The 18,830-nt window shown below is 31.7% G+C and overlaps 1 protein-coding gene across 2 annotated transcripts; it reads right to left on the bottom strand.

The window, feature by feature from the left end:
- Nucleotides 1–333: 333 nt before the first annotated feature.
- On the bottom strand, nucleotides 334–9,307 carry LOC118034710 (uncharacterized). Of its 2 annotated transcripts, none has more exons than XM_035040059.2 (19): nucleotides 8,926–9,307; nucleotides 8,092–8,195; nucleotides 7,850–7,936; nucleotides 7,675–7,750; nucleotides 7,501–7,575; nucleotides 7,345–7,398; nucleotides 6,416–6,475; nucleotides 6,203–6,319; nucleotides 5,909–6,003; nucleotides 5,593–5,801; nucleotides 5,155–5,252; nucleotides 4,862–4,965; nucleotides 4,545–4,710; nucleotides 4,179–4,301; nucleotides 3,474–3,556; nucleotides 2,920–3,061; nucleotides 2,054–2,083; nucleotides 1,823–1,893; nucleotides 334–1,372 (listed from the first exon to the last, which is right to left on the bottom strand). In XM_035040059.2, the coding sequence occupies exons 1-19, from the start codon at nucleotides 8,962–8,964 to the stop codon at nucleotides 559–561; spliced, it is 2,547 nt and encodes an 848-aa protein (XP_034895950.1). In that variant the 5' UTR covers nucleotides 8,965–9,307; the 3' UTR covers nucleotides 334–558. The 2 variants fall into 2 exon arrangements, with proteins under 2 accessions (XP_034895950.1, XP_034895951.1); XM_035040060.2 differs by having other exon boundaries at nucleotides 334–1,369.
- Nucleotides 9,308–18,830: the final 9,523 nt, after the last annotated feature.

Raw genomic sequence — 18,830 nt, 5'->3', positions numbered from 1 at the left:
TTTACATTACAGGGTTGGAGGAGGACAAAAGGAGAGAGAAATGTCCCGAGCGTATCATCTTGAAATCTAAAACTTAGATGTCAATTTATTCTCCATAACAAAATGTTCTAAGCTACAAATAACCAACCATTCCCTCCCTTGAATGATCTAGACAGCAGACCCTCGGAGAAGCTAGAAGGAGCTCTCGGCAAATTAAATCCCTGACACATAATTTACCCAAATTCTATGATTGCCAAGACCAACCTTGCCTGAATGAAACCAAGAATGAGACCAGCCAGAGTTGAATGTATAAAAATTGATGAGAGACGAGGGGAAGCCTAAGAGTCAGTCACAGGAAGAAACAGAAGACCTTGAATAATAAACAATTAGGGTAACAATGACAACTAAACAAACAGTAAAGCCATAGCACGACCTACCATCCAATCCCCATTTGGAAACAAAAATACTGTACATATATCTGCTGCATAATCCCTTTCCAACCAAAAATGGGGTCTGTGTGTCTTTAGGAACCAAGTTTTCATGTCCAGAAAACCTAAACAAGATCAATCAATCATTCATTCATCCTTCCACAACATCAACCCTCCAATAGTTCGCATCGTTGAACTCCTTGTTCTCTGCCTCGGCATCATCAGACTTCTCCTTCTCTGGCACCTTTGGTGCAATGTTCCTCTTCAGAGGCCCTGCTTCACCAACTATCCCCTCCTTGAGAGCTTGCTCCATTGCCTTCTCGTTCCCTCCCAATTCAACACCAACAAATTCAACATCCTCTTCAAACAAAGAAGGTGAGGTGGGAGATTTTTTACTTGAATCACTGCCGACTGATCCATCACTAGAACCCTTGGTGGGTGATAACCCATTTGGAAGTATTGACTCTCCACCTGATGGGGAACTAGCATCAGGCGTTGCTGCTTCAGCTTGGCTGGAAAGATTGACATCAGAGCTGTCATGATCTTCAAATGGATTCACAGTTGATCGCACTGCTGCTTGCAAATCGGATGGCTCTCCCCAGCCTACCCATTCAGGTAAAGGCCTATCTCCAAACAAGTCTTCATTGTCTGGTGTCTCAAATTTGAAGAAGCTGGCATCAGGAGCATTTGCATCACTACTTAGTGAAACCGGACCAATCCCAGTAAATTGATCAAGGAGGTTTGTGTTGGAAGTGGATGTGCCATTGACAGAATCCTTGCTTTCAGTCAACTCATCTTCCTCTCCCACCACCACCTCGTCATCACTACAGCTGTTACCACCATTTGCATCTGTGTTTCCATTTAAGTTAATCTGATCCATCATCTCTCCAGGCGATGTGCTCACAGGTGCATCACCAATTCTGTCGTCTTGGAATGCAAACCAATTTGAATTTGTGAACAGACTGCTGTATTTAAAACAAAATTAAAAAAAATCAGTGCGATTCCAAATCACATCCCAAAAAATATGTAGCTTTAATATGCATGCTCATGATTTGACATCCAAGATATTGATATTATATATATAGCTTTGTCCAAGAAAATTTCTCAAATGCACTAGTAACCAAAAAGATGTAAAGGTTAAAGTCAAAAGCATCAAGACTTGGCATAGTATTTCAAACAAAATTTCCTATTGGGTTTCCAATAAGTAGGGTGAAAGAAAGGCAGGCATGTACACACTAGACATTGTTAAAGGTTCAGGCCAAAAGCATTGAGACTGCACATTTATAAGTTTAAAAACAACCTTTGCATACTGTTTCTAGAAAATAGGATGAAAGAAACAGATAGACCGGTTCACCTACAACTTATAGAAGATCCAATGTTTCAATAAAAAATGGTGGGATGGCTAAAACCCTTACCTCCCTTGGTCATCACCAAGCCTTAGGGATGATATAACAACTTCGGCAGACTCATCATCAAAGTAGACATCCTGATATTGAAGATCAAACAACACATGTTTGAGATATCAAAAGGCAATATAGAGAAAAGGCCACTACCAACACACCAACCCCCCTCCTACCCACTCGGAAAAAAAATGGAAACAAAATACATGCATTACACATACACACATTAAAAAGCTAAACTGTTACCTCATCATCACGATCAAGGCCCCCATTGTCCTGCAACCAGAATGATAAAAATAAAATAAAATTAACCGCCATTTCTTGTAGATTGATACATAAAGTATCCATCTGAAATATCGCAAAATTCAAATGAACCACCCAGAACCATTCGCTCAAATATCTTTCTTTTAATAACACAAACTGCCTGAATTGATAGACACTACATTTAATATATTGCTCTTGTTCAAAAAGGGTTTAGTTGGATAATAAAGATAAACTAAAACACAAAGGTACAAGTCATCTCCCAATATCTTCCCTTCCATGTTCCTCTGCTTCTTTATTTGAACAGACTTGATTCTTATGAAAGTTTTTGTTGCTTAATTGGAATAAGGATTTCTCGTTTTAAAGAGAGGATGGAGAGGAGGGACAGCAGTGTTAGTTTGGATAGGAAGAAGAGAGACTAATGGGTTTAGTGAGAAAGAAGGGACATTAGAGAGGAAGAGAATGATGATTCGAGTGAGAGAAAGATGAAGAAATAATAGTGGAAATCATGCAAAGATGGGGATAGAGATGGCAGCTGGCAGGATACATGGAGGGACAGGCCACATCTGCAGAGAAACAGGCTAGTGAGTCACATGATGGAGAAAACTGCTGCTATCAATTGGGCCAAATTGTAAATGTAATAAACTTAGAAGGATTGAGTTTTGCATGAATCATTCACAAAGAACTCATTTGAATTCTAGATCCTGGAAGAGCTTATTGAGATCCCACTCCTTCCTGTTTTTGTGAGTGATACAAGTTGGGACCATAAGTCCGGTAATATAAATGATAGGTTAAAAAAAAAGGGGGGGAAAGGGGATTAAAGCCATCAGAAAGAGAAGCCACTGATGTACCTCTTCATTATCCTCATTCCCATATATTTTGTATCTAAAAGCCTGGCTTAAGTTGTTGGCTAGCGCTGCTACATCATAATCTCGATCATGAAGGTCATCCTCGTCACTGTCACGTGTCCTATCTTGCAATGCTGTTGGGCGGCTGCACAAAACAAGGAAAAACAAAACAAGAGGAAGATGAAGTGAAATTACCAAGCTATTTTCTCTCCGTGGTGAAGAGCTCCATCGGCAGTAATTTACAGCAGAGAGGCGAATGGAGAAAATAATGCAGACGAAACTCAAAAAATTGATGGCAACTTTTAACATACAATTCATACTAAAAAAAAATAACCTAACATATAGCTAGATTTTCAGAGGGGCACAAAAAGAAAATTATAAGCGCGACACACAGATTGCCATTAAATTTAAATCAGCTCATCACCATATCACTATTATTTAAATCAGCTCATTAGCCTATCACATATTTGAGTACTCACTCAAGTGATAGGCATCACCACAACTACAAACACTTTTAGAGAGTGCATAAGCATAAAAGATTTGAGGGAAAAATATACCCGCAAGCCCATCGGTAGACATTTTCAACTGCATTGCGCTCTTGCAAAACACTGGCTTGCCACTCATTCCATTCACTATTTTCCTGGAGACAAAATAAAACTGCAGTGTGTCAGCGAGGGCATTAAACCAAAATTACATTCAAGGGTCATCGTTTCAATCACACAACCATGCTGATGTTGGATGCAAAGATGCACAAAATGCCACAAGAGCAAGTTGGAAAGAGCAAATAATGATACTATTAACGTTGGAAACATTGTCTGCTTCATTAGCAGCATGAAAAAGAATAATTGAAAATACACTTCCAATTAGAAAGGTGATTAAATAAGAAAAATAAATTTAAGAGTTCAGTTCCCAGCAGAGAGACCATAAACTCTTCGGAATTACTCAAGGAAAGAACAGCACAGTGGATAGACAGGGTCATCACCAAAACAAGCAACAGTTACAAAACACAGTTTATCACCCACTTATGGACACTTCTAGACAAAACAAGCTTAATGTGATTTATACCAGAGATTATAAAAGTCACTCCCTATGTTATTTCTTTCAGCGCTAATTCAGAGGACAGATGAGTTCTGAAGCATTCAGAACCAGTCCAAAGCTTTTATCACGAGTTCCACATACCAGAAAAACTCTGGGGGGTTTCTTTAAGGAGCTTTGTACTAGAAATACAATTTTGTGCAATGTACATCCAGCTTACCACCCACCTGTAGATAAGTCTGAATACGGCTACTGCTGTTTCCCAACTGAACAAGCTTATTTGAAATTCGTGTAATGTGTCCAAGGTTTCCTACCCGTGGTGCTTGTTTTCCAGCAGCAGGAAGGGTTGGCTGCATAAGAAACATATTTATGAACAGGTAAAACACGCCAGTGCAGGATATAAATGACCATACACCAACTAATTTTCCATTCCACCGAATTGCCAAGTGGAGGGATAAGCATGGGATTTTGTCTTTTGCTCTTTCCCTTTTGGCTCGGCAGATTACATGCAAAGAGGTCCTTATCGTTATTATTGCTTAGATTATGCACTATCATACGAGATAAATTCCAAAATCATATGGAACCCCACATACCTTATTAATATCACCAGATATTACAGGGTTTTTATCTGTTTGGAGAAACTTTCCTATCAAATCACACTCTTGAAGAAGATGATCGACCATAGCATCACTCTTGGTCTCCAAACATGACATTATGATACTCTCTACATGATGATGCAAGGCGTTATTGTACGGGTACCTACATCAGTTAGAACATCAGAATCATGCATGGTTAGGTAACACGCAATAATTGGATCAGCTACTTCAAAAAGAGAATGGTTATTTCTAGATACCAACTTCATTCATCTATTGATTCATCGATTCACCATTTCAAAAATGTAAAAACTTACTCAAAGAACAGATCAAGGATTCTTTTAATGGTTCTCGAGCTGACCAACTCCGTTTCAGTGGCTTCATTTCCAGTTCTTAGTAGCACCGCAATGAATTCCACAATCTAAAGCAAATTAGAGAGCAGTTAATTTTCAAACAAATTTATACCTCAGTGTAATTCAAACTCAAGGTTAATCAATTCCACCAACACCATACAGTTTATCAATGTCCATCAGTTTCCAAAACCATGTTATTGAAATTTTTGGTTGTGTTGTGACCCACATGAAGATTACAGAAGAAGAATGAAACCAACCTTTAGACGATGTTTCCCAAGAGGAGGCTTCAGTTCTCCATATGTTGTTGGCAAAATCTTCTCATCGGACAAGACATTCAATAGCATAAGCAAATCACCTGCAAAATGGAGCGTGCTGTCTTAAAAAACACCGGCATTGACAGGGAAAAGATGGAAAAAATCTATGTAGCAGCAACTTCTGTCAGATACTCTTTTTTAATTTTGAATAACACTACTTAAAATTACAGATTTAATTTCAATGTAGTTATGCTAATGTTAATTCAACTAGCATCCAAAACATGTAATTACAAAAAATGCAATGGGAGGGGGGCCGGGGGCTGAAAAATTTATGCACACACCCCCCCCCCCTCCAAAACAATCTCAGGAAGATTGTCCCTGGATTTCTGCCTTTTTTCGGTTGGGGAGGGGGTGTTCTCACAGCCATAGAAATCCACTCACCAAGTTTAGGTAACATTGCACTAATAGTCTCTGGATTTACAGGGATTGGAGACTCGTACATATGTTGGCTTCGGAAAGAATGCATCAAGGGAGAAGCCATTGCCGATCTTTTTGGATCCAGTATAGAGATACAAACAGAAAGTGAATTGACAAGACCAGATTTTGAATGTGAATCTTCCAATGCATGACCGAATATCCTTTCCACAAAACTGCATATGCATAAAACATCAAAGCCACAAATAAATTAAAAAATAAACAGGGAGGGGAGATCACTTAAATAGTACTAAAAATTTAAAGAATAAAATAGCTCACAAACCTTGGACTAGAGAGTTTAGTAGCCAAGGCTGATGGAGCATTTCGAGTTATTGCACATAATGTTTCTGCTGCGTTAGCATTAACTTCAGGAGGATTCTGATCCACATAAAAAAAAAAAAAAAACAGATGATTCAATTATACATCCATTGTAAAGAACCTCTAGCTAATCATTTCAGATTCTTATTTCATTTTCTGTTATCTTTCCAAGCCAAAACTTATTAACCTTATATCAACAGACTTTTTCTAATACATATTTTAAAAGGAGATGTAATCTTGACAAAAATGCAGAACTTACAGAAGGACTCAATTTGTCCACGATCATTTCTAGCAAATTGCTATCAGCCAACCATTGCATCACATCAGTAAAATTAGGATAAACGTGGTCATCAGCTCCTACCAGGCGGACCAAAACCTTCATGAAGCAGTCAATATCCAAAATCAACCAATTGTATTACAAGCAAGGGCTTATTAAAATAAAAACCCGGACAGCAGTAAGAATCTCAATTACCTCCATGATGGATGTTATTCCAATTAAATCAACAAGTTGGCGGAAAACATCTTGATGGGCCTGTAAGAAATCAACTAATGAATGTTTTCTTTCACAGACTACTAGCAATAGTCACATCCTCCAAGAAAAAAGTGCAAAACTGAAATACAAAAGCAATGCAATGTTTCACAGATTGGTCTCTGAGTAATTCATATGCTTTGCTTAATTGCTCATCAACTTCCTGAGATGGTATATAAAGCAAATTGCAGAGAATAGGAGTTTTTACATTTGAATAGTGGAAAACTAATTAGGAGGGAGTATATTCATGCAGTGTGCAAACTTTGGATACAAGCAGATTTACAATTTTTCATGTCACTTTTATGAATTCCTGAGATTCTCTTAAAAGCTCTCCTAGCTTCTTTTGGTTTTCTTCAATTTCAACTCCTTGAAACTGCAATTGTTAGTATCTTTCCACTTGCTTGGTTTGGTATGGAAGATGAAGCCACATCCAAGTGTCGGTAGAAGAGTCAAAGATGGATTTCACAGATGCACCCTTGTCAAGTTGTGTCAGCATGGGTACTTTGGGATGAAATGCCAAGTCCAAGCAACAGATAGCAACACTAATATGAGAAGTCTAGGGTATTATTTATGCATGGAAGCAACTATCTCCTCGTAAACCAATAAATGCACCTGCATCCTTTCTCCAGTTAACATAACATTGTGTATTCCCATATCTTATATTTCTTAAGTAAATTCTACACCATCAAATACTATGAAAATCTAACCACAGCAATATACATGTACATACCAGGTCATGACCCATAATAAATATTCATATGGTGGGAGTTGAAAAACACAACTTTCCTTGATTGAAACAAAACATTCTTTACAATTAAGTAAAGTAAAACTTGTGGCAAACCATAGCATAGATATAGTTAGAATATACTCACTTGGACATAGTTCATAAGTGGAACTGTCTTGCGTAACATAAGGCAAACAACAACCTAGAATACAAAGCAAAAGGCATCAATCAAGTGATCCTAGACAAACAAAATATTAAAGATACAACTTCTCATGAAAATTGGATACGGATTCTAAAAGCATACTTTGCTGAAATACCCAGCAAGCAAGGCACTATGAGACCGATTTGGTTCCAAGAACGAGAAGAGTAAGTTCATCAACTGAAATAGCATGAAAGTAAAGATAACCATCAGTAAAAGAGCATTTGCTAAACCAAACTCCTGATTAAAACAAAGTGTGATGATAAAAATGAAACCTACCTCCTCTTCTTCCACTAAAGTTTTAAGAATAACATCAATTTCGCATGTAAATATCTCACAAGCAATGAAGGGGAACCTGGAAAACAAAAGCAATTTGTCAGAGACAAGAAACAGAAGTTCACCTAAGAAACATCTCAGTACAAGAAAACATTTTTCTCTAGTAAGAGTGACATACTTGAAGGTTCGTTTGCTTTCAGCATCCTCTGAAGGTTCCTCGATAATGTATCTGAGCAACTGCTCCACTTGGGCTCTATCTCGCAGACTGCATACAATAAATTATGGTGAGCATCTACCAGGATCAACTTTATGTTATGTTCCCAAACAGTTCAAAGACCATAAACCATGCATGATAGTGAATGGCCTTGTGCAGAAATCAGAGCATTTCAGCATGGATTGTAAAAACAGAGAAAAAATTACAAATTAATGAGTCGGGTGTTTAAGCCTTTGCATTCTTGGATTATTTCTTCTTCATCCAGAAGCTCTTCCAACGTGAAATTTTCTTTGTCTAATACAGACTCCACCTACAAAAGCAATAGCAGGTTGACATCAGTCAACTAGAAAGAAGATTAGCAAATATTATTGCAGCATTTAAACATGTTTGCTTATTAGAAAAATATTACCGAGCACACAGAAACTAATATCATTAGCAAAACTTCTATTGAAATCTAGTAAATCATGGAATTAACATGGTTCGGAGAGTAAAAAGCCTGGTAAGAATTTTTAACAAGGCTGCCCTCCCATTCAAAATCCAAAGCCAAATATAGTAGTGATATAGTAAAACTTAAAAAAAAAAAATCAATATCATTTCTTTAATTTCCAAAGAAGCCGCCACGCACCCACTGTATGTCAATTAAATTATGTGTCAATACCATTAAAAGAAACCCATTTATTTATTAATTATTTCTTCTAATAAATGTGACAAACAAATAAGATTCAAATGCAAACCCAAAACATTCTAAACTGCATATATATTAAAACACTTACATTTCCCTACAATTTTTTATGCACGGAGTCACTGATTAATAAATAAATGACAGAGAATCACACAAATCTACACTATGAAAAACAACATCCATCTCAACTCAATCAGTACAAACCGAGTCCCAATTAAAACAATAAAATAATCCATTTCAATTGAGAATTCACATGTTCCTAGGGTTTATAGATCCAATTAACAGCGATTGCAAAGCTCTAAATCCACCAATTGTTACAAACCCTAGATAAAATTAGGGATGATAAGAAAGAACTTACAGGAGAAGAGGTAGAGAGAGTGGTGAGCTTCCAGAACATGCTTAATAGAGTGGAAACAAAATTAATAGACGTAAAAGGCTAAAGAGACGTTGTAGATCTGTTAACCCTAAAGAGAGCAGCAAAATCTAGGTTTTGAAACACAAGATTCGATAAGAGATGGAGGGAGATTGAGAAGAGGAAAACCCTAATTTTCGATCAAAAAATGGCCAGATCGTGGAGATCGAGAGAGAAAGCCCAAGAATTGCGAGAGTAGCTGCGAGCGAGCGAGCGAGTTTATTTATTTATTATTACTATTTTCTTTTTTCTTTTTTTCTTTTGAGAGAGGGGGTGTGGGAGGAGGGATTCGACGGGGGAGGCAGAAAAGTACAAAAGAGGTACTCCGGATTTCACTAAACCAAACTTCATGATGTTGTTATGCTATGCATGTGCATTGCATTCCATGCATGTGGGGGCATCGGATAGATCAGATAAATCATCATATAAACTTGGGAATAATTATACAAATCATTTACGGCTCCCACGTTTACGTGGGATTAGTAATACAATACATTCTGTTTGAAAATTTAATTAATTACAGTTATTTTTTAAAATATATTTTATATTAAAATATATTAAAATAATTTAAAAATATCAAAAAATATTAATTTAAAATAAATAAAATTTAATTTAATTTAATTTTTTTTAAAAAAATGATTTTGAAACACAAAAACAAATAGAACAATAAATAAAAGATGTTTTTGTAAAAATATTTTTAATATAAAAATATTAAAACTATTAAAAAACACCCATAAGAATACTAATTTAAAGCTTTTTAAGATGAAAAGAATTTTAAAAAATAATTCATGAATTATTCTATAAATTATTATGGAGAAGCTGCGTACAATTCCCAAATAATTGATGAAATGGGATGGGTTTTGCATGTGTGGGTTTTGAATCAGATGGGTATATATGATGATTGATGATTGAATTTTGGGTAAACTTCAAAAAGGTCCTTGCTATACGTAGCTAATCTAGATTAAGTCCTCAGCCAATTGTTTATCTCAATTGTATACCAAAACAAAGTTTTAGCAATTTCTAATCGAGTTCTTCGTTGAATTGGACATGAAATCTTATAGAAATGACAAGTTTTTCTTAGGAAACTTAAAGATTTCCTTTAGAAGTCTGTGAAGTGTTCGGACGGACCACTTAAGTGGGGATTTTTTACTGTTTTAGGGATAATTGAAATGAAAGAAGACTATTGGGACTAATTTAGACAAGGTGAATGATTAGGGACTTTATAGGGATCTGCGCAAGAATGTTTGCACAACCTGGCATATACGTCACGTGCTGCCTTTGAGTGAGCTTGCAAGGTTGGTAGAATTTATGTGTTTGAAATATGAATGAATTGTAATGAAAATTTTATTTTTTAAAGATTTTTTTATTTAAAAATATATTAAAATAATATTTTTTTATTTTTAAATTTTTATTTTTTATATTAATGTATAAAAATAATAAAAAATAATTTAAAGTAAAAAAATTAAATTTTTTAAAAAATATAAAATACTAATTATAAATAGATTTATTTTAAATTCCGTAGCCTGTTTAAAAGTATGGTTGTTATTGCGATTGTCTTTTAAAATATTTTTCATGCTGAATTGTATTTAAATGATGTTTTTTTATTTTTTAAAATTATTATATCAAAACAATTCAAAATATAAAAAAAATTAATTTTTTATAAAAATAAAATTTAAATTTTTTGAAAACATGGACATTTGAGTGGACATAATTTAATATGTTATAAAATTAGTAATAACTTTATAAGAGAGGATTCATCGATTTTTCTCATAATATATTTATTTCACTTGATTTAAATAATTTAATTAATAACTGATTATGAGAGGATTTATCTATACTTGAACTCTCTTGTATTTTTAAAAGAACATGATCGGTAATGTTCCAAATGATCCGTACATTACTATTAGTAATTGATGTTTATATTTTTAATGTTATATTGTGATTGCATGTATATTGAATATAATTTTACACAATTATTTACGGATTAATCTTACATTTCATTGCTTTTAATATCTTTTTAGTATGACACTTCTATTTTTTTTATTTAATTAATTAGATCTGTATATACTTATACGAGTTTTTATTTATATGCTCCCTCCAACACAATTTCATTCTACATAATTATTTCTCAAGTATATATTTATGAATTTTTCATTTTATCAATTGTCATGATCCAATTTTAAACTCGTTTGTTTTTAATTTAATTTTAAAAGGAGTTTAAATTAAAAAATTAGAAATTGATCTTGATTAAACATGAGATTTATCATTTTTTAAAAATTAAGAACTATAGTGTATGTTTCTCTTCCTAGTATTCGATTGAAACAAGCTATCATAATATATTCAACTAATCATTTTCAATTTATGGGTACATGAGCCTCTATTATTCTAAGGTGTTCCAACATCGTTCGCGAGGTTCCAACAACTCCCTCATCCTATTCTGACCATTTGGATCTAGTCCAGCCTATTCTAAAAGGTTTGCTTTGGACTTTAAATGATTTTAATTTGTTGTTGTGATTATTAGCTGTTTACTTGATGATGAACTTGGATGAGTGTGTGAGAAGATTGTGTAGTTTGATTAGGGAAGTGATATTGTGTGTATGGATGGAGGTGATGCATGACTTTTCTTAGAATGTGTTAGAATAAAAAGATAAAAAAGGCGATACCATAAAAAAAAAATATTATTAGTTTGTTTTTTTTTTAACTTGCATCATGGCCAAGCATTTTTTTTTAAGACTAAAAATATCTTACTTGAATGATTTAGCATTTTATAAAATATCATGTTTCACATTAAAAAAAATAAGATGGAACATTTTATGTTAGTATATTTTAAAAAATAAATGTTGCATGCATATTTCGGCTTAATAAAATGTTCTTTAAGTTCATTAAAAGGTCCAAATTAAAAGGCTCGTTAAGCCTATACTCCACACAAAAAAAAAAATCCCTTGTTTTTAGAAAGGAAAAAAAAAAGATAATAATAATGAAATTAGTTTTTCCCATGATAATTCTCATTTGATAAATGATAGGATTTATTTGAATGAATGGCCACAACCTATTTTTGTTATCAATACGGATTCAATGCCATTTTAAAACCTAATAAAAAAATATTTTGTTATTGTAAACCCTGGCCAAGAATTTTGTTAAGTTAATGAGTTGTAAAAAAATAAAATAAATTAAATTGGGAAATGAAATGGCAAAGCTAAAATTTTAAAATAAATTAAATTGGGAAATGAAATGGCAAAGCTAAAATTTTAGGGAGTTAAAATTAATTGAGAGATGAAATTGAATGGAATTAAAAGATTTAGTGACATTAGATTAATGTACATGGGGTTGAAGTGGAATTAATAAAAAAAAATTACATGGACCATTAATGTAATAAGCAAGAAGTTATATATATATATATATAAGTGAATAATGTTCTCCGAAGACTATTCCTAGCCGATCATAGAGTGAAAGAAAGAGGAAAGAAAAATTATGAAGAAAACCTTGCAAACTTGCCATTAAAACAAAGAAGAAGGCTAGATTATAAGATTTAGGAGTGTTTGGAAAAGGATTAAACAAAAAAAATCTAAGGATTTTCTACTGGGAATGGATGGTTTTGGAAGACAAAAAAAGGGGGAAGAAGAAAAGTGTTTTCCAAGCTTTTATTCCATCTTTTTTCTTTGTGATAGGACGTAAGAAACTCTTTTAAGGTGATTATGTAGAATAATTTTACATGATGTGTAGGATTGCAAAAGTTAGTGTATATGCATGTCTGGTTTTTGCACGTTAGGGTATTTGAATTATTGTAGTTATGGATGGATGATGTTATTGTGTGTATATAAACAATAGGTAAAGTTCCAACTAAGTGAGAATTCAATCCTTACCATGTTAGGATTTTAATTAGATGTATGGAAATGATGTGTGTGATTATTTGATGGAAGTTGCCAAGGTGTTAGTGTTTAATATGTTAATATGAATGTTTAATGATTTGAAATTGTGGAAATGTTGTGGATATTAAAAAAAAAAAAAAAAAACAATTCACTCTTTTACTTATAAGGGGTTTCGGCCAAATAAAAAAAAGAAAAGAAAAAGGAAGCATTAATTGATTTTGATTTTCTGCTATATGAATGTATTTGGATTAGAAATGAGTAATTAAAGTGTAAATCATAGAAGATTTAAGAAAAATCCAGTATTGTCTTCTTAACCATGTTTCAGCCAAATCAAACAAAAAAAAAAAAGAGGCATTAATTGCTTTTTATGTTATCTTACATGAATGGATTTAGATTGGAAATAATAATTAAAGGGTAAATCATGGAAGATTTAGGCAAAAAAAAAATGTTTAAAGAAAAAGCTTTATTAGTTTTATCATAAAGGATTAAGATGTGAATTTCTATTATAAATGTTCTCTTGAAATTTATATTCAAAAGTGTGATGGTTAGAAGTAATGTGATCTTTTTTTCTTTTTTTTCATATAGTAGAGGTTGAGGATATTACTAAGCAATAAAGAACTACTAGTCGGGCACCACAATAATTAGGTGTCTGGCACCTTAGCTTTGTAAATTATTTAATTACTCAAATTATTTATCGTAGTTTTCTTTAAATGTATTTTGGATTATTTGGTTTATTGATAAGAAATTGTTAAAGAAATTAGATCCCTGATTAATGGGAGTAATGTCATGTTTAATGGACTAATGAGGAAAATGAATCCTTGTATAAAGAGACTATTGTCCAATCAAATGGGCTAATAAGGAAAATAGATACTTGAATAATGAGACCATTGCCCTTTCAAACGGTTTAATGGAGGAAACTAGATCTCTAATTAATGGGATTATTGCCCTTTTGAATGAGCTAGCAGAGAAATTTGATCCTGGATTAATGGGACTAGTGTCTTGATGAATGGGCTAGTGGAGAAATTGGATCACTGGTCAATAAAATTAGTGTTTTGATTAATGGGTTAATAGAGAAATCAAATAACTTAGTAATAAATTTGATACTCGTCTTAAACCGGAAAAGAACATGGATAGGTCCATTTACTTTCATAATTATAATAGAATTGTTGATTAACAAATCATTGAGTTAAATGATTGAATTTATTCGATTGTCAATTATATTTTCAAATACATTTCAACATTATATTGAGTAATAGACTTTTCTCTTTGTATCTTTTGCATAATCAAAATTATGTAATGAATAATCTAATATTTTGCTTTATGATGTAATTTTGCAAATAAAACTTAGTGTCTATTTTACTTTTTTTAAGTTATGTAATTAGAGTAATTAGAAGCTTTATCTTAATTATGTTATGTCCTAATTTAGAACCTAGTGCATTCTAAAATGTATTGGAATTATTTTGTTCTTAGTTAAAACATGAAACCACTTCGTTCATCATGTTCCATGTAACGGGTATATGATTAAAATAAATAATAAAAGCTTTGACTTTGGTGGTAAGTTCTAACATGAATATGAAGGTCCCAAACGATGAGACAATTGTTGTGTGTTGTAATCATTGGTGATTGGATCAATTGGAGTTTATTGAAGTGAAAAGGGTCATTAAAAATTCTGAATTGTAGTAAATATAGAGGAAACTCTATTAAATTTTTAGTAGGTTTTATGATGAATGAAATGACATGATCCTTTAGACGAATAAAAACAAATACATCACCTTTTTACAATTAACAAAGTTGAAATCAAATGGAATTTATATTTAAATATTGAGGATGTTACAATTATTCACTTTTAATATTTGGATATAATGTATATGGACTCATAACGAGCCAATACTTGGATATTAAGGGGAGTAACCCCTCACCAAAATTTCCTTAAAGAAAAATAATATGGTTAATGGTAAAACTAAATTTCTTAAAATATTCACCACTTAGGAGTATTTTTAATGCAATATTCCATAACACTAGGGTTAGGAATATATGAGGTAACATGGGACATGTGAACATCTTTAAGACACCTTTTATAGGATTTGAGTTAGATTCTATGAGCACAATATAAACTTGCCGGTATATTCATGAAAATAACTTGAGATGTGATATGGAATGAACACTTCAGATTTGTCAACTCACTAAACAACTAAGAGTGGCAAAAACCAACCAAGCTTTTACAATAGATTAGTGTTGAACTTTTAACCAAGGTTTAACTCATCGAATCAAACACATCTTCACCCAATAAATAAACCACTAGTAGTTTAAACACAATAAGACCTAAGTAACTCAAGACAAGATAGACAATACAACCCTATCTTATTTAAAATATTTCAAGGGTGATAGTATATTTCTTTCAGCATAACTATACCTTACCACATATCTATGAAGACAAGTTGGGGTTCTAAATAACCATAATATTACGTGGCAACTATTTTTTTGTAAGTTTAAACCTTTTCCCCTTCTCGTGCATAAAAAAAATCCTTTTCTCTGGATTTGAGGAAAGAGAGTGGGCTACTGTGATGTGCAACATCAACATTGAATGATGAAATTAAAAAATAATCAATTAAAAATAAAAGATCCAAAAAATAACTAAGTCAACCAGGATTAACCTACCAAATTCACAACCCAAGTCATAAGACCGAGAAAACCCCATATAAAGTAAATTAAAATAAATTAAAAAGTTGTCTAGTTCTCAATAAACTGAGTGTTGAATGATTAAATTGAAAAAAAATCAATTAAAAACATAAAAAAATAACTAAGGTTAACCCAACAAGCTTGTGAAATGGGTCATAAAACCATGATAATCTCATATAAAGAAGATCAAAATAAATTATGAAGTTCAATTTCTAATCAAATCAAATGTTAAAGGATGATATTGAAAAAAAAAATCAATAAAAAGAGACACAAAAAGAAAACATGATCATTACAGGTTAACTCGTTAAACTAGTAACTTGGGTTTGATTATAATAAACTAAAAGTAATTTTACTTTAAAAGCACAATAATGTTAAGGATGAGATTTCTTTTCTTAATCTCTAAGAAGTGGAAAGTGATTCTAGGTTTGTTGGTATCACACCCCCAAAATCAAGCATAGACATGCTCATATCATCTAATATTCAACCCTGGATAATACGAAGGTTAACCTTATAAAGTTCACCAAAAACCAAAAATATTAAACTAAAAGGTATTAAATATCTGCATTCCATAAATAATCACCTGACAACATCAAGTCTTAAACAAAATAAAAATCATACTAAAAAGAAAGTGATTAAAATTTATTATAAGTCCTCAAAAGTATTAATAATGAATGTCTAATAACAAGTTAAAACATATCATTCATTAAACAAAAATATTTTAGCTTAGCTAACAACTTAAATTGGTAACATAAACTTCACAACTCAAAAACTTTCTAACTTTTCTACCTGTCTAAGAAGGAAAATAAAGGAGGGTAAGCCAACCATAGTTTATATCTTACATTTCCAATGATAAAACAACTTATAATAATATTAATAAATAAATAATGCTAATGTCTCTCAGTTTTATAAGACATGCTATAAAATAAGTCATCAATACATGTTTTTACTTGGCATTCAATTTCACAAACATGACTTTACTTTTAAATCAAATTCATATAATCACATTATACCTACGACTAGGCCACTGGTCGACTATTTCCAACCAATTATTGTAACTTATTAGAAGGGCCATAGTCAATTATTATAACTCATTAGTGGTCTATTAGAATTAGTTCTAATGTCGACAACCTCACTCACTTACCAGGGGTCATTACTTCATTCATAGTCATCCAAGAGTCATTACGCAACCATTTGCAAATCCATTAAAAAAAAGTTTCTTTCATAGATCAATTTATAAATTATTCTTACAAAAATTCTATATTATGCATTCACAAACATTACATATAAGCAAATCAATTTGAACATAGCAAGTGCTTGATCTTCTTTTTAAAAATATAATACATATAGTGAAGGAAAAATGTATAATTGAGAAAAATATTTATTCCATTTAAAAAATAATAGAGAGTGTGAAGATTTATTTTCTTTCCTTACTTAAATAATCAAAGTCCAAAATCTCAACTTAAACAATTTATTTATAATCATATATCTTGTTAAAGTTCATTTAACACTTTAACTACAATAATTTATAAACCACATACTATCAACTAAACTTACCATAACTCTTTTTAGAAAATTTAGAATTTCATTACTCGATTATTTTTCCATCCATATATGATTCACCTAGCAATTTCTTTTATATAATTTATAATGATTCCTAAAATCATTGATAGGTATTGCTGCCAAATAATTTACGTATTCTTTACTATTTCACCATAATTTTCTTTACATAAATCTGATTAATATACCGTTTATAGTGCTAGAAACTAGACATAATAAACTTTTTCTAAGTATAAAATTTGAGTAAAAAACTATATTTATTTGAAATGGTTTTTAGGTTGAACAAAAACCTTTGTAAAAAACCTAAACTAACAATTTCTCACTTTTATACCAGATACTTTCAAACTATTAAACAATCATCATCCACTCTTAATGCATCTTAAAATATCATATAACCTACCATATTAATTATAGATAGTCATTCATACAAATACCATTTAAATCTTTTTAACCTTATGCACCTTTCATATAAAGAAAAACCTAATCAATCCAAAACTTTTTTAAATAAAAATGATTCATATTTCTTACCTTGAAATTAAGAAAATAGAATGAAATCTTAATCCTTCAAAGTCAATAGTCTTCACTTCTCTTCGTTACACCTTTTTAAGAACAAGAGACTCTTAAGACTTGTTTTCTCTAAACTATCATGAATTTTATAAAACTAGGGTGAATGAACTTTAAGGTTCCATTTTTTTTTTAAATGGATATCAAACAACATAAGCATTTTTTTTTTTCTTCTATTTAGTACAAAATAACATTATATTTAAACTTGGTCCTTATAATACTCCAGCCCAAAAATAATTAGGTTGAGGTATTGTAGTTGGGTTTATTTTAAATTATGGGTCCAAGTGAGAAAATAAATACCAATGTACTTAGTTTATATATAAAAGCTTAAAGTTGTCATATTTTATGATTAATGTTTATTTGTAAGGTAAGTGCCTCTATTCTCCACACCTGATGGTTGGAGAGAAGAGAGAAAGGGTGAATTTTAGGATACTTTGAGATCTAAGGTAAGAGAAAAATTTTACATGACACCATGCAATTTTATAATTTCTCATAGTGAATTTCCTTTATGAACCACGTGAATTCTCTATATGTTTTTATGTTATTAATTATGTTATATATATATATATATATATATATATATATATATATATATATATATATATTCTCTACTTGTTAAGTGGTTTGAGATTTTAAGTTTGTTTCTATAACAAGGTCTATTTGATATTGTTTGTATTGTGGCTATCGTTTACTGTGATGTATTCTACTATAACTATTTTATTGTGTTGTAGGGTAAATATAATGTAAACTTATTTATCATTGTAAAAATATTTAAAATAGCTAAAAAGTGGCGGGGGATAAATTTTATTGTTGTTTCAAGTAAAAAATAACCAATAAATATATCATACTAAAAATATGTTATTTATATTAAATCGATTATGAACTCTTAAATTTACATGTGTTTTTTACATGAGAGTAATTCTTAACATAAAAAAAGTTAAATATGTGACTACACAAATTACTACATTGTTTCAATAAAAATCATATATAAAAAATAAAAAATATAATTATTTATAACCATAGTTTTCAGATCCGGCCCTATCCAAGGGCCGGGTTCTGGGTTTTAACCGAATCATCGGGGTCAATTATTTTTTTTTAAAATCAAAAACGACATTATTTTAGTAAAAAAAAAAAGTCAACGGGTTGCAACTGGTTTTTTGACAAGGTCTTGTCGGGTCAACC

This window comes from Populus alba, chromosome 9, assembly GCF_005239225.2.
Source record: "Populus alba chromosome 9, ASM523922v2, whole genome shotgun sequence".
Lineage (NCBI taxonomy): Eukaryota > Viridiplantae > Streptophyta > Magnoliopsida > Malpighiales > Salicaceae > Populus > Populus alba.
The sequence above is the reverse complement of the archived record's forward strand: the minus strand, read 5'-3'. Positions and strand labels throughout refer to the sequence as shown.